Source organism: Macaca mulatta, chromosome X, assembly GCF_049350105.2.
Source record: "Macaca mulatta isolate MMU2019108-1 chromosome X, T2T-MMU8v2.0, whole genome shotgun sequence".
Classification (NCBI taxonomy): Eukaryota; Metazoa; Chordata; class Mammalia; order Primates; family Cercopithecidae; genus Macaca; species Macaca mulatta.
Window position 1 is genome coordinate 130,187,479 of NC_133426.1, and position 27,017 is coordinate 130,214,495.

Sequence of the window (27,017 nt, forward strand, 5' to 3'; positions counted from 1 at the left end):
ATTACAAATTTCTTCCTCGTTTAGGGCAGTGGAAGAAAGGCCAACATGAAAATATGTTGACTTACAGTTCCCACCATGGCAGGCAGCCCTTTAAATGCTACTTGCTTTTTGCCTAATATAATTTAATGAATGTCCACTCTTTGAAAATTTGTGCACATGAATTCCACTTGAACAATTTTGCAGATTGCACAGAGACACAAAATGGTGGAAGCATTAATAGGTTGAATTTACTTTTTTTATGTTTTATTTATTTATTTATTATTTTTATTTTATTTTATTTTATTTTTTTGAGACAGAGTCTCCCTTTGCCGCCCAGGCTGGAGTGCGGTGGCTGTGATGTCCGCTCACTGCAAGCTCCGCTCCCCCCGGGTTCACGCCATTCTCCTGACTCAGCCTCCTGAGTAACTGGGACTACAGGCGCCCGCCACCACGCCCGGCTAATTTTTTTGTATTTTTAGTAGAGACGGGGTTTCACCGTGTTCGCCAGGATGGTCTCGATCTCCTGACCTAGTGATGCGCCTGCCTCGGCCTCCCAAAGTGCTGGGATTACAGGCATGAGCCACCGCGCCGGCCTGAATTGACTTTTTTTAAAAGCTAACTTTTGGGTTTTGGCTTTATGCCTTTTTGTTTATTTTTGTGGCAGAAACAGAGAGGCTTACTGAGATCCCACTTCATGAAGGCTCTCACTGTCCAGCTGCAAGGAGTGTGGTTAGCTGTTACTGCCATCAGCTGTTAGTAGCTCCAAGGTCAGACCACCTCAGGTTTTAAGCTGAGATCATCCTCAGGATGCCCATGGCTAACGATGGAGCAAAAGGAGGTATTGGGATATAGCCTTTTCTGCTCAATGCAGAACTCATCTGAGGGACAATCTTTGCTCCAGAGCTCCCCAGTGGACTGACAGAGACTTTCTCAGGTCTACATTGCAGTCGTACAACACCCCCTGACCTTTTTTTTTTTTCATGGATATTACTTCTCTATAAACCTTTTGTACCCTTAACTCCCTGGTATCTGTTTCCCTGACAACCCAACCTGTGACGAGTTTCTAGTTCATTCATTTGAGCTTTTTCTTTCATTAATTCCCTATTTGTATTTTCTTTTGGATAATTTTGTGGCTTTGCAACTGTGCTTATAGTATACTACTCAGTGTACATATTTTCCACTTTTAGTAATAAGAGCATTTATAGTGGAGTATTGCAAACCGCTGGATTTGAATGCTTTTAGGGCAGTCACGTACTCTCCAATTCTCCATAGGCCCTTCCTCTCCCTATTTTTACATCTAACCACTTCCTACCTCTACATCACCTACATAGGCCCTGGACACATTTGTGATTCCTGATGTAAAGATACACATTTTCTAGGCCGGGTGCGGTGGCTCAAGCCTGTAATCCCAGCACTTTGGGAGGCCGAGACGGGCGGATCACGAGGTCAGGAGATCGAGACCATCCTGGCTAACACGGTGAAACCCCGTCTCTACTACAAAATACAAAAAAACTAGCCGGGCAAGGTGGCGGGCGCCTGTAGTCCCAGCTACTCGGGAGGCTGAGGCAGGAGAATGGCATAAACCTGGGAGACAGAGCTTGCAGTGAGCTGAGATCCGGCCACTGTACTCCAGCCTGGGTGACAGAGCGAGACTCCGTCTCAAAAAAAAAAAAAAAAAAAAGATACACATTTTCTTCTAAATAGAGACTTAGATGATCCCATAGGTTTTGTTACAAAGCATTTACCTTTTTGTTACTTCCTACAAAATTTATAACTTCTCGGCCGGGCTTGGTGGCTCAAGCCTGTAATCCCAGCACTTTGGGAGGCCGAGACGGATGGATCACGAGGTCAGGAGATCGAGACTATCCTGGCAAACAGGGTGAAACCTCGTCTCTACTAAAAATACAACAAAGTAGCCAGGTGTGGTGGCAGGTGACTGTAGCCCCAGCTACTCAAGAGGCTGAGGCAGGAGAAGGGCGTGAATCCAGGAGGCAGAGCTTGCAGTGAGCCGAGATCGCACCACTGCACTCTAGCCTGGGCGAAAGAGCAAGACTCGGTCTCGAACTGTGTTCGCAGCCGCCGCCGCGCCTCCGTCGCTCTCTAACGCCAGCGCTGCCTCTCTCTCGCCGAGCTCCAGCCGAAGGAGAAGGGAGGTAAGTAAGGAGGTCTCTGTACCATGGCTCTTACAAAGCAGACTGCCCGCAAATCGACCGGTGGTAAAGCACCCAGGAAGCAACTGGCTACAAAAGCCGCTCTCAAGAGTGCGCCCTCTACTGGAGGGGTGAAGAAACCTCATCGTTACAGGCCTGGTACTGTGGCGCTCCGTGAAATTAGACGTTATCAGAAGTCCACTGAACTTCTGATTCGCAAACTTCCCTTCCAGCGTCTGGTGCGAGAAATTGCTCAGGGCTTTAAAACAGATCTGCGCTTCCAGAGCGCAGCTATCGGTGCTTTGCAGGAGGCAAGTGAGGCCTATCTGGTTGGCCTTTTTGAAGACACCAACCTGTGTGCTATCCATGCCAAACGTGTAACAATTATGCCAAAAGACATCCAGCTAGCACGCCACATACGTGGAGAACGTGCTTAAGAATCCACTATGATGGGAAACATTTCATTCTCAAAAAAAAAAAAAAAACAAATTATCTTCTTCCTGTTATTGGTAGTTCTGAACGTTAGATATTTTTTTTCCATGGGGTCAAAAGGTACTTAAGTATATGATTGCGAGTGGAAAAATAGGGGACAGAAATCAGGTATTGGCAGTTTTTCCATTTTCATTTGTGTGTGAATTTTTAATATAAATGCAGAGGCGTAAAGCATTAATGCAAGTTAAAATGTTTCAGTGAACAAGTTTCAGCGGTTCAACTTTATAATAATTATAAATAAACCTGTTAAATTTTTCTGGACAATGCCAGCATTTGGATTTTTTTTAAAACAAGTAAATTTCTTATTGACGGCAACTAAATGGTGTTTGTAGCATTTTTATCATACAGTAGATTCCATCCATTCACTATACTTTTCTGAGTTGTCCTACATACAAGTACGTGTTTTTAATGTTGTCTGTCTTCTGTGCTGTTCCTGTAAGTTTGCTATTAAAATACATTAAACTATATAAAAAAAGACTCCATCTCAAAATAATAATAATAATAAATAAATAAGATAAAATTAAATTAAAGGCCGGGCGCGGTGGCTCAAGCCTGTAATCCCAGCACTTTGGGAGGCCGAGGCAGGCGGATCACAAGGTCAGGAGATCCAGACCACAGTGAAACCCCGTCTCTACTAAAAATACAAAAAATTAGCCGGGCGCAGTGGCGGGCGCCTGTAGTCCCAGCTACTCAGGAGGCTGAGGCAGGAGAATGGCGGGAACCCGGGAGGCGGAGCTTGCAGTGAGCCGAGATCGCGCCACTGCACTCCAGCCTGGGCAACAGCGTGAGACTCCGTCTCAAAAAAAAAAAAAAAAAAAAAAAAAAAAAAAAAAAATTAAAAAATAAAGTACGTGGGACTACAGGAATGCACCACCATGCCTGGCTATTTTTTTTTTTTTTTGGAGATGGGCTCTCACTATGTTGCCCAGGCTTCGATCTTGAACAAAATTTTTGTAGAGACAGGAGTCACGCTATGTTGCCCAGACTGGTATCAAACTCCTGGTCTCAAGCAATCCTCACACCTTGGCTTCCCAAAGTACTGGGAGTACAGGCACGAGCCATTGTACCCAGCCATGATCTAGGGGTATCTAGGGGACTGTTCCTCAGTTTCTAAGTAGTAAAGATATTTTGACCATCTTCTATTATTTATTTTAAATTTTAGTGGATTATAATGAGAAGGTGTAGCCTCTACAAATCGCTGCTTCTTTAAATTCATGACGTTTTCCTCTGTGATGAAGCACACAGTCGATGGACATTAGAACATAATTTACATTAAAAAAATTTTTTCCAAGTTCCCAAGAGCTGGAAAACAAAATAGTTTACATTTTAAAATGTGTGTGGAAATATACATATATATGATTATATGTTGAACTTGTTTGTCACATTATTCAATCATCTATTCTCTAGCTTATTTTTCATCTACTTGATCATTCAAGTTCTGAAGGAGATATATTATAATCTTCCATTATGGTGGTGGTTTTCTATCAAAATATTCTTGGGTTTCTGAGAGTTTGCTGTAAATATTAAGCTGCTATAATAATTTAGTACATAAAAGTTTGTGATTCATCACTTCAACAAGGATTGAACCATTTATGCCCCCTTTTTGTCTTGTTTAATGCATTTGATCTTGAATTCCACTTTTTTCTAATAAAGCTTGATGGCTTAAGCAACACATTTATAACCTCACAGTTTCTGTAGGTCAGGACTCTAGGCCTGACCTAACTGGGTCTTCTGCTTCAGGTTCTCTTATAAGATTGCTATCAAGGTGTCCATTTAGGGTCTTTCACAGGCTGCAATCAAGGTGTCAGCTGGGGCTGCAGTCTTATCTCAAGGCTCACTGTGACAGGATGCACTTCCAAAATAACTCAAATGGTTGCTGGAAGGATGCAGCTTCTTGCTGGCTGTTGGACTAAAGGCCTCAGTTCCTTGCCAGGGGGCCCTCTGCATCAGCGTAATCACTCAGGAAGAGCCCGAGACAGAATATGAGCAAGATACAGGATTTTTAATTAACAGTTCTTTTCTCCCAATTTTCTGCAGATTGTGTTCCACTGTTTTGTACCTTTCTGTGTTGTAGATTTTTAAAATACAAAAAAAACTAGCCAGGCATGGTGGTGCACACCTGTAGTCCTGGCTACTTGGGAGGCTGAGGCAGGAGGATCACCTGAGCCTGGACATGTTGAGGCTGCAGTGACCTGTGATCGCGCCACAGCACTCCAGCCTGGGTGACAGAGTGAAACCCTGGGAAAAAAAAAAAAAAAAAGAAAGAAGAGAAAACAAAAGACAAGACAAGACTTGGCGCAGTGGCTCACACCTGTAATCCGAGCACTTTGGGAGGCCGAGGTAGGCAGATCACGAGGTCAGGAGATCGAGACCATCCTGGTTAACATGGTGAAACCCTGTCTCTACTAAAAATACAAAAAAGTAGTCAGGTGTGGTGGCAGGCACCTGTAGTCACAGCTACTCGAGAGGCTGAGGCAGGAGAATGGCGTGAACGGTGGGGGGCAGAGTTTGCAGTGAGCTGAGATCGCGCCACTGCACTCCAGCCTGGGAGCGAGACTCTGTCAAAAAAAAAAAAAATAAAAGAAGAAAGAAAGGAAGGAGGGAGGGAAGGAGGGAGGGAGGGAAGGAGGGAGGGAGGGAAGGAGGGAAGGAGGGAGGGAGGGAGGGAGGGAGGGAAGGAAGGAAGGAAGGAAGGAAGGAAGGAAGGAAGGAAGGAAGGAAGGAAAGGAAAGGAAAGGAAAGGAAAGGAAAGAAGGGAGGGGAAGAAAGTGGTGTTACCAGAGCCCAAGAATCAGGGTTATCCAGTGCAAGCCTGTCTGGCAGGATCTGGGGTTACAGAGGAGCTGCAACCAGTACCAGACATATTACCCAACACAGAGAGGAAGGTCTACGGAAATATCCAAGCTTCTACTTGTTCCCAGTCTTCAGCCTTTTACCAGTGCCTCCCAGTGGCCAAAGCCAGCTGGAAGCCAGAATGTGTTCTTTCTGTTTGGAAACTTAACAAGGGTTTCTCTTTATACTTGGAATTCAAGGATTTCACAAGGATAAATTTTGATGTGTGTCTTTTTTGATTATCATTCATATGACTCAGTGAACACTTTTAATCTGCAAACCCAAATCTTTCTTCATCTCAGGGAAATTTTCTTCTATTATTTATCTAGTTAGGTTTTCGCTTCCTTATATTCACTTTGTCCTTCTGGACTCCTATCATTTTCACAACAGATCTCCTGAGTTTCTTAATCCTCAATGATTTCTATTTCTTTACATTTTTGTTCTCTGTTGAAAGCTATTTATTCCGCTTGATCTTACAGATTACTAATTTGGTTCTCAGTTAAGGATCATCCTCTTTTCCAGTTTGTGCACTAATTTTTTTAAATTCTGAAATCATGTTTTCCAGTTCTAGAATGTCTTTTTATTGTGCTCTAACTGCACATCCTTGAGAGCTTTCATTACTTGTTACACTTTATCATTTGACACACATGTATATAAAATACGCCAAGCACTGTTCTAAACATTTTACAAATATTAACTTGTTTAATCATTTACTAATTCTCTCTGACTCTTCCTGTGATTCTGCATCAATAGAAGCCATCTGTCTAGTTGTGTGAGTTAGTCTTCCTCCCTCTGGTTAACAAATGTCCTCAAAGGGGTCATTTCTCCTTACCTGCTCATGGTTTTGACTTATTAGCAGTTAGGTCAGATTAGGGTCTCCTGAACAGTGGTAAACCAGTGAATGGTGGAAGACTAAGTAGTTTTTGCTGTTGTATGTGAGAAGTAAACTAGATGAAGAGATATAATGCCTTTGCTGAGACATAGGAAGGAAGCCTCTTTGCCCCAAGCCTCCCTGAGCATACGTGGCAATCTCTTCCAATCATAGGAGCTGAAAGTAATTCAGGCCAGCAAAATAATTTTCCTCAAGTTCCATCATGATCATGTGAATCGGTCAGTTCCCTTAGGTCTTCAGGAAGGCAGGTGAGCAGGTTGAACCTTCATAGAACAGGCTTCATACAGCAGAATCAGTCTTTGTTCCAGATTTCTTTCTTTCTTTTTTTTTTTTTTTTTAATTCATTGAGGGCTTTCCGGTGTTTACTGGAAAGCCTGCTAGACAAATTCTAAAAGAGCTGTAACACACGCCCCCCCCCCCCAAGGTTTTAAGAGAGATACCCTGCCCTTACCACTACTCCTTGACTCTCTCCTGGCACTAAGCAGATCAGTCTCAGCCAATTCAGCAGGGGAACTCCAGAGCCAAAATTGTCTATTTGAAGTGTCTCACTGGCCAGGCGTGGTGGCTCACGCCTGTAATCCCAGCACTTTGGGAAGCTGAGTTGGGTAGATCACTTGAGGTCAGGAGTTTGAGACCAGCCTGGACAACATGGCAAAACCCCATCTCCATCAAAAAATACAAAAATTAGCCAGGTGTGGTGGTGCATGCCTGTAGTTTCAGCTACTCAGGAGGCTGAGATGGGAGGATCACTTGAACCTAGGAGGTAGAGGCTGCAGTGGGCCGAGATCGCGCCACTGAACTCCAGCCTGGGTGATAGAGTGAGACCCTGTCACAAAACATAAATTAATTAATTTAATTTAATTTAGAATAAATTTTAAAAATAAAATGAAGTGTCCCACATTGGGCAGAAATGGTCAGATGCTAACATCACTGCCTTATGCAGTCATAGCCTGGATGCTACTCAAATCTACTCTCCATCCCCACTAGAAAATACTAAAAGAAATATAGCCTTAAATACAGATTTTAGGCTCCATCATGCTACCTATCCTGACTGTTGAGTTACTCTCCAGCAGGATTCAGGAGGAAGAGTGTATCAGGAACATTTATTCAAGCTTTTATCATCCCAGAACTTGAGGATACTATTTCCTTGTTTAACCTTCCATACTATAGAAACATTGCAGCCAAGCTAATTTCAAAGAGAAGAATGAAAGAAAGTAGGAATAGCATTGCTATTGGTTTTCCAAGACCTAAAAATTATGTTGTATTTCTCTTTAGTTTGATCTTGAGATCTTTCTCTGCAGAGGAAGTATAAACTCTAGCCCTGCCCTGATCAGGTTCCAGGGGATTCTTTGCGGATATTTACACTGTGCCTTTCACAGGATACTTCTTTATCCTATCAGATGGACTAATACCTAGGTATCTGACCCATGGTCAGGTGTCCCTCTCATAGGAAACTTGTTTATACTGTCAACTGCCCTTGAGGTTCTTGCCTGACTTGTGTTCAGTTTATTCCTGCCAAGATAGCCACTCTTTAGGAGAGCTTTCACTGGGAGTAAAATTAGGTCTGTGTGTGTCAGTCAGGTGAGGTACAGAGAAGACAACACAACAAAAACACATGAAAAACAAAAGGAGTTTATTACTCATAGATCCCAGAGAGAAGAAGGGTGCCAACAAGCAGATTGTCAAACCAGTGAGAGGGGAGTGAGAAACAGAGAAGACCTATGCAATGAGTCATTCACTGGGGCCCAGGATACTATCAAATCAGAGTTCCCTTCCAATTGTGGGGTTAGAGAAAGCAGGCATGAGTTTGATGGGGTTGCATTGTTACAGAGTGGTCACTGCAGCATATCTGCACAGTCCCTGTTGAGGGTAGAATAAACAGAGTGAGTCAAATGTGCTGTTACACCCGGCTAATTTTTGTATTTTTGGTAGAGACAGGGTTTTGCCATTTTGACCAGTCTGGTCTCGAACTCCTGGCCTCAAGTGATCCACCTGCCTCAGCCTCCCAAAGTGCTGGGATTACAGACATGAGCCATCACGCCTGGCCCAACATCTTAATGACTAAACTGAAATACTTGAAGCAGGGGTGGCAAACTCAAAGACTAGGGTCAAGCAGGTAAGTATGTGAAGGAAGGGACCAAGTATAACTGCATAAGTATTCACTGTATGAGTGGTGAGGATGGCAGCAAATTCCAGAAGGCAAGCTACTCGCTCCAGCGTACATTGCAGTCAAAAATGCAGTCCAAACCAGAGCTACATTTTTAACCACAATGCAATACAACCAACATTTAGAGCTGAACCTGTACCCATGCCACCACTCACCATACAGTAAAAAGGCTGCAATAAGATGAAGAATTATGGCTGGGCTTAATACCAGCAATTTGGGAGGCCAAGGCAGGCAGATCACTTGAGGTCAGGAGTTTGAGACTAGCCTGGCCAACATGGTAAAACCCTGTCTCTACTAAAAACACAAAAATTAGCCGGGGGTGGTGGCTGTAATCCCAGTTACTTGGGAAGCTGAGGCAGAAGGATCACTTGAACCTGGGAGGTGGGGGTTGCGGTGAGCCAAGACCATCCCATTGCACTCCATCCTGGGCAACAAGAGTGAAACTCCATCTAAAAAAACAAAAAAAATGAGGAATTACATCACCACTCTTTTGATTACTCAAGAAAACCATAAGGTAGTACTACTGAGATCCCTACTCATAGCACCAGAATAAAACCCATACCAACTTTCACCACATCAAGTAAAAGCACCTTTTAAAATCAAGGCCATCGTACCATCACTTAATTTACTAGGAGCCAATCTCTGATACAACCATGACTTATATTCATATCAACATTTAGCACTCCATGAGAAAGCATTAGCGAAGAAGAAGGTTTTTATCCCTACAATACCAAGAGAAAGTTGTGGCCACTCAATTTTCCTCGTAGACCTAAAAGTGTTCAAAAAAAAAGTTTATTAATTTTCTTAATGGTTTTGTCATTTGTACTACATGGATTACTATAAATTATTTAACCAGGCCGGGCGCGGTGGCTCAAGCCTGTAATCCCAGCACTTTGGGAGGCCGAGGTGGGTGGATCACGAGGTCAGGAGATCGAGACTATCCTGGCTAACATGGTGAAACCCCGTCTCTACTAAAAATACAAAAAACTAGCCGGGCGTGGTGGCGGGCGCCTGTAGTCCCAGCTACTTGAGAGGCTGAGGCGGGAGAATGGTGTGAACCCGGGAGGCGGAGTTTGCAGTGAGCCGAGATCACGCCACTGCACTCCAGCCTGGGAGACACAACGAGACTCTGTCTCAAAAAAAAAAAAAAAAAAAAAAATTATTTAACCAGTGCCCTATATTTAGGGCTTCTTCCTTCAAGTATTCATCGTTACAAATAATTCTACAATGATCATTACTATGTATCCGTTTTTAAGTATTTCTACAAGATATATTCACCAAAGTGTAGTTGCTAGATCAAAAGGTCTATACCGACCCTGCGTAGTCGCTCACGCCTGTAATCCCAGCACTTTGGGAGGCCGGGGAGGGCGGATCACAAGGTCAGGAGTTCAAGACTAGCCTGGCTAGCATGGTGAAACCCGGTCTCTACTGAAAATACAAAAAATTAGCCGAGAATGGTGGCATGCGCCTGTAGTCCCAACTACTCGGGGGGCTGAGGCAGGAGAATTGGTTGAACCCAGGAGGCGGAGGTTGTAGTGAGCCAAGATTGCGCCACTGCACTCCACCATGGATGACAGAGCGAGACTCCGTCTCAAAAAAAAAAAAAAGGTCTATACCTTTAAAATGTTTATAGATATTGATAAAATGGCATCAAAATATTAACCCAATGTATAATCCTACAGACAGTGTTAAAAGAATGGCTATTTATCAATATTCAAGCCAACCCTGGAAACTGTCAATATTTCAAATCTTTACTAATCTGACAGATCAAATGAAATATTTTGATTAGAGGGGCCAGGCGCGGTGGCTCAAGCCTGTAATCCCAGCACTTTGGGTGGCCGAGACGAGCGAATCACGAGGTCGGGAGATCGAGACCATCCTGGCTAACACAGTGAAACCCCGTCTCTACTAAAAAATAGAAAAAACTAGCCGGGCGATGTGGTGGGCGCCTGTAGTCCCAGCTACTCGGGAGGCTGAGGCAGGAGAATGGCGTAAACCCGGGAGGCAGAGCTTGCAGTGAGCTGAGATCCGGCCACTGCACTCCAGACTGGGCGACAGAGCGAGACTCCGTCTCAAAAAAAAAAAAAAAAAAAAGAAATATTTTGATTAGCATTTATTTGGTTATTAATGAGGTTCAGTGTCTTTCATACATTAGCCATCTGTATATGTATATTCTCATAACCTTTGTCTATTTTTCTAATGCGTCATTGGTCATTGATTTGTAAGAAATTTTTTTGTATTAAGTAAATAAGATTTTCTCTCTCATATGTAGTGCAAATTTTTTTTTTTTTTTGAGATGGAGTCTTGCTCTGTTGCCCAGGCTGGAGTGCAGTGGCCTGATCTCTGCTTACTGCAAACTCTGCCTCCCGAGTTCATGCCATTCTCCTGCCTCAGCCTCCCGAGTAGCTGGGACTATAGGCGCCCGCCACCACGCCCAGCTGCTTTTTTGTATTTTTAGTAGAGATGGGGTTTCACCGTGTTGGCCAGGATGGTCTTGATCTCCTGAACTCGTGATCTGCCCACCTCGGCCTCCCAAAGTGCTGGGATTACAGGCGTGAGCCACCGCACCTGGCCTGTAGTGCAAGTATTTATTCACAATTTGTTTTTTAAAATATTTATTTGTGCTGCCTTATGCTGTGCAAGATTTTTTTTTTTTAGTGTAGTTGAATTTACATCTTTTTTTCCTTCAAAGCTTCTTGGGGTCGGGAATGGTGGCTCATGCCTGAAATCCCAGTAATTTGGTAGGCTGAGGCAGGAAGATCACTTGAGCCCTGGAGTTCAAGACTTGCCCGGGCAAAGTAGGGAAACCCTGTCTCTACAAAATTAAAAATTAAAAAAAAAAAAAGCCGGGCATGGTGGTGCCCACCTGAAGTGTAGTCGCTGCTACTCAGGAGGCTGAGTTGGGTGAATAGCTTGAGCCCAAAAGGCGGAGGCTGCAGTGAGCAATGATCGTACCATCGCACTCCAGCCTGGAGATAGAGAAAGACCCCATCTCAAAAACAAACAAACAAACAAAAAACTTCTTGGCTTTTGTCATGCTTAGAAACCCCTCACCTGCTTTTTTTTTTTTTTTTTTTTTTTTTTTTGCTTCTTGTTGTTGTCCTTGCTGTTGCAGTTAAGAGATAGTCTCTCTGTAACCCAGGCTGGAGTGCAGCGGTGTGATCATAACTCGCTGTAGCCTCGAACTCCTGGGCTCAAGCAATCCTCCTGCCTCAGTCTTCAGAGTAGCTGGAACTATAGGCATGCACCACCATAACCGCCTAATCTTTTAATTTAAAAAAAAAAATTTTTTTTTTTTGAGATGGGGTTTTTACTGTGTTACCCAGGCTGGAGTGCAGTGGCATGATCTTGGCTCACGGAAACCTCTGCCTCCTGAGTTCAAGCAATTATCCTGCCTCAGCCTCCCAAGTAGCTGGGATTGCAGGCACCTGCCACCACTCCTGGCAAATGTTTGTATTTTTATTAGAAACGAAGTTTCACCATGTTGGCCATGCTGGTCTCGAACTCTTAACCTCAGGTGATCCACCCTCCTGGGCCTCCTAAAGTGCTAGGATTACAGGCGTGAGCCACCATGCCTGGCTGTGATCTACTTTTAATTTGTACTAGTGTAACTCCTTCATGCAATAAACTGAAAAGAGTCATGTTGTCTGTCAGGCCTCTGAGCCCAAGCTAAGTCATCATAACCCCTGTGACCTGCACGTGTACATCCAGATGGCCTGAAGCAACTGAAGAATCACAAAGGAAGTGTAAATGGCCTATTCCTGCCTTAACTTGTGAACCTTACCTTGTGAAATTCCTTCTCCTGGCTCATCCTGTCTCAAAAGCTCCCCTACAGGCCCGGCGCGGTGGCTCACGCCTGTAATCCCAGCACTTTGGGAGGCCGAGGCGGGCGGATCACGAGGTCAGGAGATCGAGACCATCCTGGCCAACACGGTGAAACCCCGTCTCTACTAAAAATACAAAAAAGTAGCCGGGCGTGGTGGTAGGCGCCTATAGTCCCAGCTACTCGGGAGGCTGAGGCAGGAGAATGGCGTGAACTCGGGAGGCGGAGCTTGCAGTGAGCCGAGATCGCGCCACTGCACTCCAGCCTGGGCGACAGAGCGAGACTCCGTCTCAAAAAAAAAAAAAAAAAAAAAAAAGCTCCCCCTACTGAGTACCTTGTGTCCCCGGCCCCTGCCCGCCAGCGAACAACCCCCTTTGACTGTAATTTTCCACTACCTACCCAAATCCCATAAAACGGCCCCACCCCTATCTCCCTTCGCTGACTCTCTTTTCGGACTCAGCCCGCCAGCACCCAGGTGATTAAAAAGCTTTATTGCTCTATTGCTCGCACAAAGCCTGTTAGGTGGTCTCTTCACACGGACGCGCGTGAAATTGTCTATTCTTGAAGTTCCTCATTTAAACAGAGGTCAAGGAGTAGGCAACTGGTAGTATCAAGCCTGAAACAAAGCAATAACGTGATGTTTCACCCAAGCCCAGAGTCCTAAGATCACAGACGACTAGGCTGTGTCTGGCCGGAAGCTCCTCAGCTCCTTCTCTGCAGTTCCCTGCCCTAAGAGAATGTCACCACCTGCTGAGAGCAACAGCAGCAGTACCACTAGAGGGAGCCTTTGGTGGTAAAAGAAAGATCCCCTGATGTCTCCAACCTAACCCTTTGGTGAGGTGACAGGATATCTGGCTTGCCACAAAGATTTTTTATTTATTTATTTTTATTTATTTATTTGTTTTGAGACGGAGTCTCGCTCTGTCGCCCAGGCTGACTGCAGTGGCACGATCTCGGCTCACTGCAAGCTCCGCCTCCCGGGTTGCCGCCATTCTCCTGCCTCAGCCTCCCGAGTAGCTGGGACTACAGGTGCCGGCCACCACGGCCCGCAATTTTTTTTGTATTTTTAGTAGAGCCGGGTTTCACTGTGTTAGCCAGGATGGTCTCGAGCTCCTGACCTCGTGATCCGCCCGCCTCGGCCTCCCAAAGTGCTGGGATTCCAGGCGTGAGCCACTGCGCCCGGCCCACAAAGATCTTTTTGACCAGACATATCCTAGCTAAGGGATGTCCAAGCAACGGAATGTGAGGCCAACCTCCCATCAGACTTAAACTTTTGACAGGAGAACAAACCTCAAACTGATGAAATCAGTCATGTAGCTAGCTAGCTATAGAGCTTTCAACTTAAATTAGCAGCAGTAACAAACTGGTTTTTGGGGGTTTTTTTCCCTTCGATTTTAATGTTGTGTGTTATTTGCTTGTTTGTTCATTTATTTATTTCTAGACGAGGTCTCGCTATGTGGCTCGGGCTGGTCTGAAACTCCTGGGTTCAAATGAGCCTCCCACCTCAGCACTCCAAAGTGCTGGGGTTCCAGGTGAGAGTCACCACCCCCAGCCATAATGTATTTAAACCCTTATTTAAATAAGCTTGTTTTCAGAAACATCTGAAAAAAATAAATAAAATAAAATTGTCACCTTACAATAAGTTTTAATACCTAGTAGAGCTGGATTTTTCTCTATTAAACTTATTTTTACAAATTCCTAGACATTCTTGCATATTTCCACTCAGATGAATCTTTTTTTTTTTTTTTTTTTTGAGACGGAGTCTCGCTCTGTCGCCCAGGCTGGAGTGCAGTGGCCGCATCTCAGCTCACTGCAAGCTCCGCCTCCCGGGTTCACGCCATTCTCCTGCCTCAGCCTCCCGAGTAGCTGGGACTACAGGCGCCCGCCACCTCACCCGGCTAGTTTTTTGTATTTTTTAGTAGAGACGGGGTTTCACCGTATTAGCCAGGCTGGTCTCGATCTCCTGACCTTGTGATCCGCCTGTCTCGGCCTCCCAAAGTGCTGGGATTACAGGCTTGAGCCACCGCGCCCGGCCAGATGAATCTTTAAGATGATTTTGTCAGCTATCCAAAAAGTACTGTGGAGTTTTAAAATCAGAATGGTGATAAATTTATAAATTAATTTGGGAATAATTACTACTTTTGCAAAATTCAATCCTTTGCTGTCCCTCTGGATTAATTTTAGTCTCCTTTGTATAGGTGTTACACAATTTCTTCATTAATATCGTATTTATGAGTCACCTGTAATGTGCAAGGCACTGTTTATTCTTGTATGCTGGACATACAAGAATATATCCCTGTTTTCATGGAGTTTACAATCTAGTTGGGGAGGGAGACAACATTTTTAAAAACAAACAGCCGGGGCCGGGCGCGGTGGCTCAAGCCTGTAATCCCAGCACTTTGGGAGGCCGAGACGGGCGGATCACGAGGTCAGGAGATCGAGACCATCCTGGCCGACACGGTGAAACCCCGTCTCTACTAAAAAATACAGAAAACTAGCCGGGCGAGGTGGCGGGCGCCTGTAGTCCCAGCTACTTGGGAGGCTGAGGCAGGAGAATGGCGTGAACCCGGGAGGCGGAGCTTGCAGTGAGCTGAGATCCGGCCACTACACTCCAGCCTGGGCGGCAGAGTGAGACTCCGTCTCAAAAACAAAAAACAAAAAACAAAAAACAAAAAAACAGCCGGGCACAGTGGCTCATGCCTATAATCCTAGGACTTTGGGAGGCCGAGGCGGGCAGATCACGAGGCTAGGAGTTTGAGACCAGCCTGACCAACATAGTGAAACCCCGTTTCTACTAAAAATACAAAAATTAGCCGGGCATGGTGGTGCACGCCTGTAGTCCCAGCTACTCAGGAGGCTGAGGCAGGAGAATCACTTGAACCCAGGAGGCAGAGGTTGCAGTTAGCCGAGATCGCACCACTGCACTCCAGCCTGAGCAACAGAGTGAGACTCTGTCTCAAAAAAAATTAAATTAAATTAAAAACAAATATAATATGACAATTGGTGACAAGTGTTATAAGGAAAATAAACCTAGGTAAGAGCATAAAGAATAAAAGGAAAGGAATGCTATTTTACATAGGCTGATCAGGGAAGGCCTTTCTGATAGGTAAAACTTTAGCAGAAACTTAAAGGAGGTGAATGAATCAGCCATGAGGATATCAAGGTAAAGAGCATTGCAGGCAGTAAGTACAAAGCCCTAAGGCTCAAGCGTGACTGGCTTGTTTGAGGAACAGCAGGAAGCTAGTATGACTGAAGTACAGGTGATAAGATCTGAGTGCTAACCAGGGACCAGGTTATATATAAGTCCTTGTAGGTCATGGGAACAATTTTGGATTTTATTCTGAGTGGGTTTAAAAGGCACTGGGAGGTTTTAAACTAAGAAGCGACATGTCTGATTTATTCTTTTAAAGGATCACTGTCACTTCTATGAGGAGAATAGAATGGCAAAGGTGGAAGTTGGGAACTCAGTTAAATCCAGGAGATACATATGATGGTAGCTTGGGCCAGGGTGGTGGGGAGGGTAATTTGTGCTCAGAACAGAAAGAAGTGAGCCAGGGCCTCTTCCATCCAGAGGCATTTACCAAACAAGAGGTGTTCCTTAAGTGAGAGGGACACACGAGGCAATGAGTTAGTGACCTGCAGCTGCCAGGAAAGTAGACCCTGGACTCTGGGTAATATCTCTGTGTGTGTGTGTGTGTGTGTGTGTCTCTCTCTCTCTCTCTCTCTCTCACACACACACACACACACACACACACACACTCAACTAGGATTCTGTCGTAGTCTTTGCCCTAGGGGTCATTTGCCTACCCCAGGAAACAACTGATAGGCAAGCAGTGCTTTGGGGTGGACACTGGGAACTGAAGAAAGCAGCTGAAGCTGTGCACCAGCCAAAGGGGACTCCTAGCGCAAATTACACTCTTGTGCAGAGAGAACTCAAAGGACTACGCTCTGGAATATGGAAACAGAAAAATCCTCAAGCTTTGTTTCCAGATCATTAATGCTTTCAGATGGTGAGTCATGACTAAGGCAAGCTTTGAGAGAGGACAGAAACCCAGAGAGGTTAGCATAGCATGCAGGGATAGCTTTTAACCTTAAGGTGTTTGACCATTCCAAAGAGGTATGTGAGAAGCTGAGCTGCTCATTTGTTGGTTAATGGGGCTGGGGGCAAAAGGTGGAATCTAAGGGGTACTGTTCCTTGCTTTGGGTTTGGAAACTAGATAGCTACACCCTAGGAGTAAGAACGAACCAGAAGTAAATTCGCCTTCATGACCTCCATAGACCAGATTTATCATTTGAATGGCCCACAAAATATCAAGATTTAAACTTGGAATAAGGTAATCCCATAGTTTTCCCATACTATTAGTGCCCCAGGCACTTGGTAAGAAACAAAAAAAAATCCTTTCTGGGAAAAGATAATATTATTCCAAGTCTCAAATTATTTCTATAAATAATTCTTCAGGGCCGGGCACAGAAGCTTATGCCTGTAATCCCAGCACTTTGGAAGGCCAAGGCAGGTGGGTCACTGGAGGTCAGGAGTTTGAGACCAGCTGGGCCAACATGGTGAAACCCCATCTCTACGAAAAATACAAAAATTAGTTGGGCGTGGTGGCAGGCACCTGTAATCCCAGCTATTCGGGAAGCTGAGGCAGGAGAATCGCTTGAACCCAGGAGACGCAGTTGCAGTGAGTCAAGATCGCGCCACGGCACTCCAGCCTGGGTGACAAGAGCAAGACTCCATCTCAAAAAATAATAATAATAATGATAATTCAAATAGGATATCCAACACATAACTAAAGATAACCAGGGACCAGGTGCGGTGGCTCACGCATGAAATCCCAACACTTTGGAAGGCTGAGGTGGGCAGATCACGAGGTCAGGAGTTCAAGACCAGCCTGGCCAACATGGTGAAACCCTGTCTCTACTAAAAATACAAAACTTAGCTGGACGTGGTGGCGGGTACCTGTAATCCCAGCTACTCAGGAGGCTGAGGCAGGAGAATTGCTTGAACCTGGGAGGCAGAGGTTGCAGTAAGCTGAGATCGCCCCATTGCACTCCAGCCTGGGGGACAGAGTGAGACTCCTACTCAAAAAAAAAAAAAAAAAAGTTGGCGGGGTGCTGGGCGGCAAAGGGCTTAAGTAGACATTTCTTCAAAGAAGATATACAAATGGCCGATAAAGACATTTAAAGATGTTCAGGGCCAGATGTGGTGACTCACACCTATAATCCCAGCACTTTGGGCTGCCAAGGTGGGAGGATATCTTGAGCCCAGGAGTTCATGACCAGCCTGGGCAACATAGTGAGACCCTCTCTCCATATAAAAACAAAAAATAAGGCTGGGCACGGTTGCTCACACCTGTAATCCCAGCACTTTGGGAGGCCGAGGCGGGCAGATCACCTGAGGTCAGGAGTTTGAAACCAGCCTGGCCAACATGGCAATACCCCGTCTCTACCAAAAACTACAAAAATTAGCCTGGCATGGTGGCGGGCGCCTGTAATCCCAGCTACTTGAGGCAGGAGAATCGCTTGAACTTGGGAGGCCGAGGTTGCAGTGAGCCGAGATTGAGCCATTGCACTCCAGCCTGGGTGACAGAGCAAAACTCCATCTCAAAAATAAATAAATAAATAAAATAAAGGTGTTTAACATCACTAATCATTAAGGAAATGCAAACCAAAATCACGAGATACCATTTTACATGCAGAAGAATAGCTATAATTTTAAAAAGATAGAGTTTCACAAATCTAGACGCTGAGCCGCTCCACATTCGCAACGTCACGTGGAAGCTGAAGCTGCACCCCCGACGTGGCCCCTCTGGCCAGCTGAGCACCTCAGATAAGAACTACACCCAGTCCAGCACCAGCAGGTCAGCCACCAGCATCAGCCCCACCCACAGCAGCTGGCTCTCCTGCTGCTGCACTCCCCAGCAGCAAGGTCTGATGGCCCAGGTGGCAATCACTGCAGCAAGCATGGCTGTGGACTCTGCTATGGGGCACACACTGGGTCATGCCATCAATGGGAGCTTCAGTGGAGCAAATGATGCTGAGCCCACAAGTGGTGACATCACTTACCAGGAGCCTCAGGGAACCCAGCCGGCCCAGCAGCAGTAACCTTGCTTGTATGAGATAAAATGGTTTTTGGAATGTGCCCAGAATTAGGGAGACAAAGTTCTGTGAGGGTTTCCATGAGGTGTTGAAGCAGTGCAGACTTGCAAATGGATTTATCTAATCAAGAAGTTCAAATTGAAGAAATGGAAAATCAGCTCTCATAACTAAGTTAATTTAGTGTAAAAATATAATTGATAGTCGGGCGTAGTGGCTCACGCCTGTAATCCCAGCACTTTGGGAGGCCAAGGCGGGCGGATCACCTGAGGTTGGGAGTGCGAGACCAGCCTAACCAACATGGAGAAACCCTGTCTCTACTAAAAAAAAAAAAAATACTAAAAATTAGCTTGGTGGCAAATGCCTGTAATCCCAGCTACTCAGGAGATTGAGGTAAGAGAATCACTTGAACCCAGGAGCTGCAGGTTGTGGTGAACCGAGATCGCACCACTGCACTCCAGCCTGGGCAACAAGAGCGAAATTCCGTCTCAAAAAAAAAAAAAAAATATATATATATATATATACACACACACACACACACACACACACACATACACACATATATATATACACACACACATATATATACACACATATATATATTTAATAGTGAAGGTATAAAGTGTAAAACCATCAGTTAAACCAATCCTCTGTCATTCATTACTTTCTTGCTTCAGAATTGCAATAGAAGAGAGTGTTCTTATTTGGTAGAATTTCATTAAGATAGTATAGAATTTGGGGCTTGTCAAATGTTTGTGTGGCCTCCTTAAACCAGCTGTTGTGATTTTTTTTGTTGTTGTTTTGTTTGTGAGTTAATTAGAATAAGGTGATTTTCTTCGCCCAAAAAAGACATAACAAGTGTTGCTGACAATGTGGAGAAATGGGAACCCTTATACATTGTTGGTGAGAATGTGAAATAATCTAGCTACTTTGGAAAAAATGGAAACAATCTACATGTCCATCAACTAATGAATGAATAAACAAAATGTGGTATATTTATACCAAATATTCCACTTATTCCATTAAATGGAATATTATTTGGCCATAAAAAGGAATGAAGTACTGATACATGCTACAACATGGATGAATCTCAAAGAAATTATGCTAAGTGAAGGAATCACTCACAAAAGACCACATATTATATAGTTCCATTTATTTGAAATGCGAAGCAGAAATTGTGACCCTTTCGCCCGACCGGAAGGGTGGTATTTGAAAGATGTGTTGGCAGGATATAGTGGCCCTGTAATCCCAACACTTCATGAGTCCGAGGTGGGTGGATCACCTGAGGTCAAGAGTTCAAGACCAGCCTGGACAACATGGTGAAACCCTGTCTCTACTAAAAATACAAAAATTAACTGAGCCTGGTGGTGCATGCCTGTAGTCCTAGCTGCTCGGGAGGCTGAGGCAGGAGAATCACTTGAACCTGGGAGGCAGAGGTTGCAGTGAGGCATAATTGTGCCACTGTACTCCAGCCTGGGCAACAGAGCAAGACTCCATCTCAAAAAAAAAAAAAAAGAAAAGAAAAGAAAAAAGAAAAAGAAAGATGTGTTAGGAAAAAAAAAAAAAAAGGAAGGAGCCTAAGAATTGCACAGTACAAGAGACAGTAGTCTTGTGAAGGCAAGACATGAAGAAGTAGTCATTGGAGGAATAGCATTCAGAAGATCAAAAGATCCTTCTCTCCAAAAGTATCATTTATTAAAGCCACTATACTTTATTGTATCAACAGAAGAGGGTGCTCTTGAGCCAATAAACCAAATAAGGTATCTGAATCCTTTTCTTCACATAGAATTAATCAAAACGTTATGAACGAATCAGGAAAATCCAGGATACTTTACAATAATCAGAAAATGATTATCTTCACAGAGTTACTATAAGGGGGTAAAAAAGCAAGAACCAAAACTTTTCAGCTGATGAAAATAAATACCCTCAAAAAAAAAAAAAAAAAGCATAGTAAAGGAGAGAAAACCTTAAATATAATTAAACACGCAATTGCAGATATGAAAGACTACTGTGAATCAAAAATTTAAGGCTGGGCACAGCGACTCACACCTATGATCCTAGCACTTTGGGATGCTGAGGTGGGTGGATTATTTGAGCCCTGTAGCTCTAGACCAGCCTGGCCAACATGGTAAAACCCCATCTCTACTAAAAATACAAAAATTAGCCAGGTGTGGTGGCGTGCACCTGTAATCCCAGCTACTCAGGAGGCTGAGGCAGGAGAATTGCTTGAGCCTGGGAAGTGGAGGCTGCAGTGAGCCAAGATTGCACCACTGTGCTCTAGCCTGGGCGAGAGAGCCAGACTCTTGTCTCAAAACACACACACACACACACACACACACACACACACACACACACACACACAATAGAAACAAACAACAGGAACATGTGGCGTGCTGACTGAACTCAGGAAAGAAATTGCAGAAAAAGACAAAATCATCTCAGAAGAGAAAACTCAATTACAAGGTGCCCAAGGGAGAATTGGTATCATTGAAAAATGCCGTAAAGGGAAAGAAAGAATGTGAATAAAAAAGAACCAAGATAGGCCGGGCGCGGTGGCTCAAGCCTGTAATCCCAGCACTTTGGGAGGCCGAGACGGGCGGATCACGAGGTCGGGAGATCGAGACCATCCTGGCTAACACGGTGAAACCCCGTCTCTAATAAAAAAATACAAAAAACTAGCCGGGCGAGGTGGCGGGCTCCTGTAGTCCCAGCTACTCAGGAGGCTGAGGCAGGAGAATGGCGTGAACCCGGGAGGCGGAGCTTGCAGTGAGCTGAGATGCGGCCACTGCACTCCAGCCTGGGCGACAGAGCGAGACTCTGTCTCAAAAAAAAAAAAAAAAAAAAAAAAAGAACCAAGACAACCAAAACAAATTAAAGGGGCAAAGAGCAAACTGACAGTCTCGCTTGGTCACCAGGCCGGAGTGCAGTGGCGTGATCTCGGCTCACTGAAACCTCTACCTCCCAGGTTCAAGCCATTCTCCTGCCTCACCCTCCCGAGTAGCTAGGATTACAGGCACACGCCACCACACCCACCTAATTTTTGTATTTTTAGTAGAGATGGGATTACAGGCGTGAGTCACCGAGCCCAGCCTGAAAGCTCTTAAGAAAAAAACAAACGGCCAGACACAGTGGCTCACACCTGTAACCCCAGCACTTTGGGAGGCCAAAGCGGGCAGATCACCTGAGGTCAGGAGTTCAAGACCAGCCTGACCAACATGGAGAAACTCCATCTCTACCAAAAAAAAGAAAAAAAAAAATACAAAATTAGCTGGGCGTGGTGGCGCCTACCTGTAATCCCAGCTACCTGGGAGGCTGAGGCAGCACAATCGCTTGAACCCAACGGATGGAGGTTTCAGTGAGCTGAGATCGTGCCACTGCACTCCGGCCTGGGCAATAGAGTAAGACTCTGTCTCAAACAAAAACAAAAACAAAAACAAAACAAACAATGGAACAGAACTGTTATAATATTTAAAATTATAACTTAAAACTTTCTAGAAACAAAGCAACATCCACTTCTACATATTTAAAGATTCCATGGTGTACTTAAGGACTCTGAGACATAGCTCAGTAAAACAGACAATAGTGATTAGAAAAAAAAATCCTTTGACTCTATAGGCAAAATAAACAAAAAAACACTTAAGTGACCTACAGGAAAAGAAAATCAGTTGGCATCAAAGTACTTGACAGAATTATAGAAAGTAAGATAACAGTGAAGAAATCTCTTGAAGAAACTCAAGTTTTTAAAAAGTCTGAGTTTCAGAAGACTCAAACATATCAGAGAAAAAAAAAAGAAAAAAGTGTGAGCCAAAGATTCCATCTTTAAACTTTCAAGAACTCAAGTAATTTTGTATTCAAGGACTCTTTCTGAGGATTCTACTAGGAGTCAAGTTTCATGCAACTAAAAGATGTTTGAAAAATTTTAGCCAAAAAAAACAGATCTTAAGAATTGAACATGTTCAATTATATAAATCTAAGACTAAAACAAATGTAAGAATAAGTGCTGATGAATGTTCTCTGGCAAAGTAGAAATACAATTAAAAATGGGAGCAAAGAAGAAATGTAGAAGAATAAGCTCAATGATTAAGCACAGGTAAAAGGTGAAAGTTAAAGCATATCTTTTAAACAAGCAAACCAGCCTGGCACAGAGGATCACACCCGCAATTCCAGCACTTTGGGAGTCTGAGGCCAGAGGATCACTTAAGCCTGAGCCCAGGTGTTCAAGACCAGCCTGGGCAATGTAGCAAGACCTCCATCTCTTAAAAAAATTAACTAAAAAAAATTAAAAATTAGGAAACCAAATAGTAAAAACCTAGGTAAGAAAAATGAGGGCTGGCCCGGCGCAGTGGCTCACGCCTGTAATCCCAGCACTGTGGGAGGCGAGGCAGGTGGATCACCTGCAGTCAGGAGTTCGAGACCAGCCTGGTCAACATGATGAAACCCCATCTCTACTAAAAATACAAAAAAATTAGTCAGGTGTGGTGGCAGGTGCCTGTAATCCCAGTTACTCAGGAGGCTGAGGCAGGAAAATGGCTTGAACCCGGGAGGTGGAGGTTGCAGTGAGCCGAGATTGTGGCATTGCACTACAACCTGGGTGACAAGAGTGAAACTCCGTCAAGAAAGAAAGAAGAAAGAAGGAAGGAAGGAAGGAAGGAAGGAAGGAAGGAAGGAAGGAAGGAAGGAAGGAAGGGGAAGAGGAAAGAGAAAGAAAGAAAGAAAGAAAGAAAGAAAGAAAGAAAGAAGGAAACAGAGAGAGAGAAAGAAAGAAAGAAACAAAGAAAGAGAGAGAAAGAAAGAAAGAAAGAAAGAAAGAAAGAAAGAAAGAAAGAAAGAAAGAAAGAAAGAAAGAAAGAAAGAAAGAAAGAAAGAAAGATGAGGGCTAAGAGCTGAGACCCTTAGCTATGCTGGTATCGACCACCTCATCTATCCTGTAAGCCTGTTCATGCTCTGACCCTTGTGGTTTCTCTCCTTTTTTGAGACGGAGTCTCACTCTGTCATCCAGGCTGGAGTGCAGTGATGCGATCTTGGCTCACTGCCACCTCCATCTCCCAGGTTCAAGCCATTCTCCTGCCTTGGCCTCCTGAGTAGCTGGGACTACAGGCACACTCTGCTACCCGGCTAATTTTTTTTTCCACCACCATGCCCAGCTAATTTTTGCATTTTTAGTAGCGATGGGGTTTCACCACATTGGCCAGGCTGGTCTCAAACCCCTGATCTCTAGGTGATCTGCCTGCGTGGGCATCCCAAACTGCTGGGATTACAAGCATGAGCCACCGCACCCAACCAAGATTTTTGTTTAAATTCTAAATAGTAACTGTTTGCTTTAGGGCTTACTCAGTTGCTTGCTACTCAAGCCATGGAAGAGCAGACAGGAGGTTGTTCAGAAAAAAATGTATACTAAAAGATGACGTTGGCTTTTTGTTTAGTCTTTTTTTTTATCATGTTAACACAATATCCATCTGAGCCTGTTTTACTAAGGTTTTTAAAAACTATTATCATAAATAAACATTGAACTTATCAGGTGCCTTTTTTGGCATATATCAAGAGGATCATGTGGTTTTCTGCCTTTTGTCTATTAATATAATAAATACTATAAAATTAATATAGTTCATCATACTGAACCATCTCTTAAATTTCTGGAATGAATTCCACTTGGCCATGGTTAGTGCACAATTTTTGTTGTTGTTGTTGTTAAATATCATATCAGGGTTTTTGCAGATATTTATATGTATATATATATACATATATATATGTTTTTTGAGACGGAATCTCACTCTGTTGCCCAGGCTGGAGTGCAGTGGTGCATTCTTGGCTCACTGCAACCTCTGCCTTCCAAGTTAAAGTGATTCTCGTGCTTCAGCCTCCCGAGTAGCTGGGATTACAGGTGTCCGCCACCATACCCAGCTAATTTTTGTAGTTTTAGTAGAGACAGGGTTTCACTATGTTGGCCAGGCTGGTCTCAAACTCCTGATCTCAGGTGATCCACCCGCCTTGGCCTCCCAAAGTGCTGGGATTACAGGCGTGAGCCACCACGTCCAGCCAGCAATATTTTTTTTTTTTTTTTTTTTTTTTTTTGAGACGGAGTCTCGCCCTGTCGCCCAGGCTGGAGTGCAGTGGCGCGATCTCGGCTCACTGCAAGCTCCGCCTCCCGGGTTCACGCCATTCTCCTGCCTCAGCCTCCCGAGTAGCTGGGACTACAGGCGCCCACAACCGCGCCCGGCTAATTTTTTTTTTTTTTTTTTTTTTGTATTTTTAGTAGAGACGGGGTTTCACCGTGGTCTCGATCTCCTGACCTTGTGATCCGCCCGCCTCGGCCTCCCAAAGTGCTGGGATTACAGGCATGAGCCACCGCGCCCGGCCCAGCCGGCAATATTTTTAAGTTATTTCATCAAACTTATTTTGAGCAACCCCATTTTCTTTTCTTTTTTTTTTTTTTTTTTTTTGAGACGGAGTCTCGCTCTGTCGCCCAGGCTGGAGTGCAGTGGCGCGATCTCGGCTCACTGCAAGCTCCGCCTCCCGGGTTCACGCCATTCTCCTGCCTCAGCCTCCCGAGTAGCTGGGACTACAGGCGCCCACAACCGTGCCCGGCTAATTTTTTGTATTTTTAGTAGAGACGGGGTTTCACCGTGGTCTCGATCTCCTGACCTTGTGATCCGCCCGCCTCGGCCTCCCAAAGTGCTGGGATTACAGGCGTGAGCCACCGCGCCCGGCAACCCCATTTTCTTGACTGATTTTTTTTTCCCCTTCCAAACCATCACTATCAGGATACAGAGCCCAAAGACATAGCACAGCCCATCATCCCATGCATGGTCCCTGCTCAGTTCAGGATTCCTTCACATACCATGTCTTGGTCCAACACAAAGGAGCCCTCACACAGTTCACAGTCCTTAACAATAGGAGTCAGCAAGGTGGGAAATTACCCTCTGTCTGGTTGAGGATCTTCATACAGACATATGCTCCCCAAATTACTAAGCAGACAATCCTCTGAGCAGACACTAGCAATTCAGCCAAGGTCCAGACCCCTAACACAGTTCGATAGGAGATAGACACCACTCAGCATCTATATCAGGAATGGCAAAGTGGTATCCTTGAGTGGATTCTTGATACACATTGCACACTTTTCTCCACACACAATGTTTCTTTTTTCTTAATAAATTTTTTGTAGAGACAGGGTCTTGCTATGTTGCCCAGGCTGGTCTTGAACTCCCAGGCTAAAGTGATCCTTCTGCCTCAACCTCCCAAAGTGCTGGGATTACAGGAGTATACCACCACACACAGCCCCTTTTCAAATTGAACCAAGACTTAAAAATCAGAATATTTATGGCAGGGCACAGTGGCCCATGCCACCAGTGCTTTGGGAGGCAGAGGTGGGAGATTTGCTTGAGCCCAAGGGTTCAAGACCAGCCTGGGAAATATAGCAAGACCACATTTCTACAAAAAATTTAAACATTAGTTAGGTGTGGTGGTGTGCACCTGTAGTCCCAGTTACTAGAAAGACTGAGGTGGGAAGATCACTATCATGAGGTCAGGAGATTGAGACCATCCTGAATAACATGGTCTCTACTAAAACTACAAAACATTAGCTGGGTGTGGTGGCAGGTGCCTGTAGTCCCAGCTACTTGGGAGGCTGAGGCAGGAGAATGGCGTGAACCCGGAAGGTGGAGCTTGCAGTGAGTCGAGATGGCGCCCCTGCACTCCAGCCTGGTTGACAGAGCAAGACTCCGTCTCAAAAAAAATAAATAAATAAATAAAATAAAAAATAAAATAAAAAATAATAATAATTTTTAAAAAAGAGGCCAGGCGTGGTGGCTCATGCCTGTAATCCCAGCCCTTTGGGAGGCTGAGGTGGGTGGACCACTTGAAGTCAGGAGTTCAAGGCCAGCCTGGCCAACATGGTGAAACCCCATCTCTACCATCTCCACTAAATATTATAATAATAATAATAATAAAAAATACTGTTTTATGTCTTTTGTGAGATGGAGTCTTGCTCTGTTGCCCAGGCTGTAGTGCAGTTGCATGATCTCAGCTCACTACAACCTCTGCTTCCCAGGTTCAAGCGATTCTCCTGCCTCAGCCTCCTGAGTAGCTGGGATTACAGGCATGCACCACCACTCCTAGCTAATTTTATATTTTTAGCAGAGAAGGGTTTCTCCATGTTGGTCAGGCTTGTCTTGAACTACCGACCTCAGGTAACCCACCCGCCTCAGCCTCCCAAAGTGCTGGGATTATAGGCATGAGCCACCACATCCAGCCTATACTGTTTATTTTTCTCTCATATTACAGGTTGTTTTCTGAACCCGTTTCCATGAGGGGTGAGTGTTTCAGGAAAAATGGGGCAGTGCTAATTTCTTTGTGAAAGTAATTAATATTCCTCTGCAATTAAATGTGTAGATACTCAGCCTACAGTATTTGTTCATTTACCTGCTGGCATCTGAACTAGTAATCCTGCTGCTCAGCAACTATCAGACAGTCCTCTCCAAGAATATGGCCATACAGCTACCTATCCAGATATAGGCCTAATCCTCTACCTATATTCAGTCAAAATGAAGACAGCATCCCCAAAAATAGTGGTCATATAGATATCCCCAA

At 44.5% G+C, this 27,017-nt stretch overlaps 1 protein-coding gene, 1 long non-coding RNA gene, 1 other non-coding gene and 1 pseudogene across 3 annotated transcripts; 2 read left to right on the forward strand and 2 right to left on the reverse strand.

Moving 5' to 3' along the window:
- Positions 1-2,045: 2,045 nt before the first annotated feature.
- On the forward strand, positions 2,046-3,096 carry LOC710748 (histone H3.3C). Its single transcript, XM_015116023.2, has one exon. The coding sequence runs from the start codon at positions 2,156-2,158 to the stop codon at positions 2,564-2,566; it is 411 nt and encodes a 136-aa protein (XP_014971509.2). The 5' UTR covers positions 2,046-2,155; the 3' UTR covers positions 2,567-3,096.
- A 3,595-nt stretch (positions 3,097-6,691) lies between these two features.
- On the reverse strand, positions 6,692-6,753 carry LOC114675207 (U7 small nuclear RNA). Its single transcript, XR_003726297.1, has one exon. It is a non-coding gene; the product is annotated as a U7 small nuclear RNA (small nuclear RNA).
- A 1,208-nt stretch (positions 6,754-7,961) lies between these two features.
- LOC114675022 (uncharacterized) lies at positions 7,962-21,832 on the reverse strand. Its single transcript, XR_003726107.2, has 3 exons — positions 21,720-21,832; positions 8,887-8,961; positions 7,962-8,205 (listed from the first exon to the last, which is right to left on the reverse strand). It is a non-coding gene; the product is annotated as an uncharacterized LOC114675022 (long non-coding RNA).
- LOC100427882 (coiled-coil-helix-coiled-coil-helix domain-containing protein 2 pseudogene) lies at positions 13,560-18,605 on the forward strand (annotated as a pseudogene).
- Positions 21,833-27,017: the final 5,185 nt, after the last annotated feature.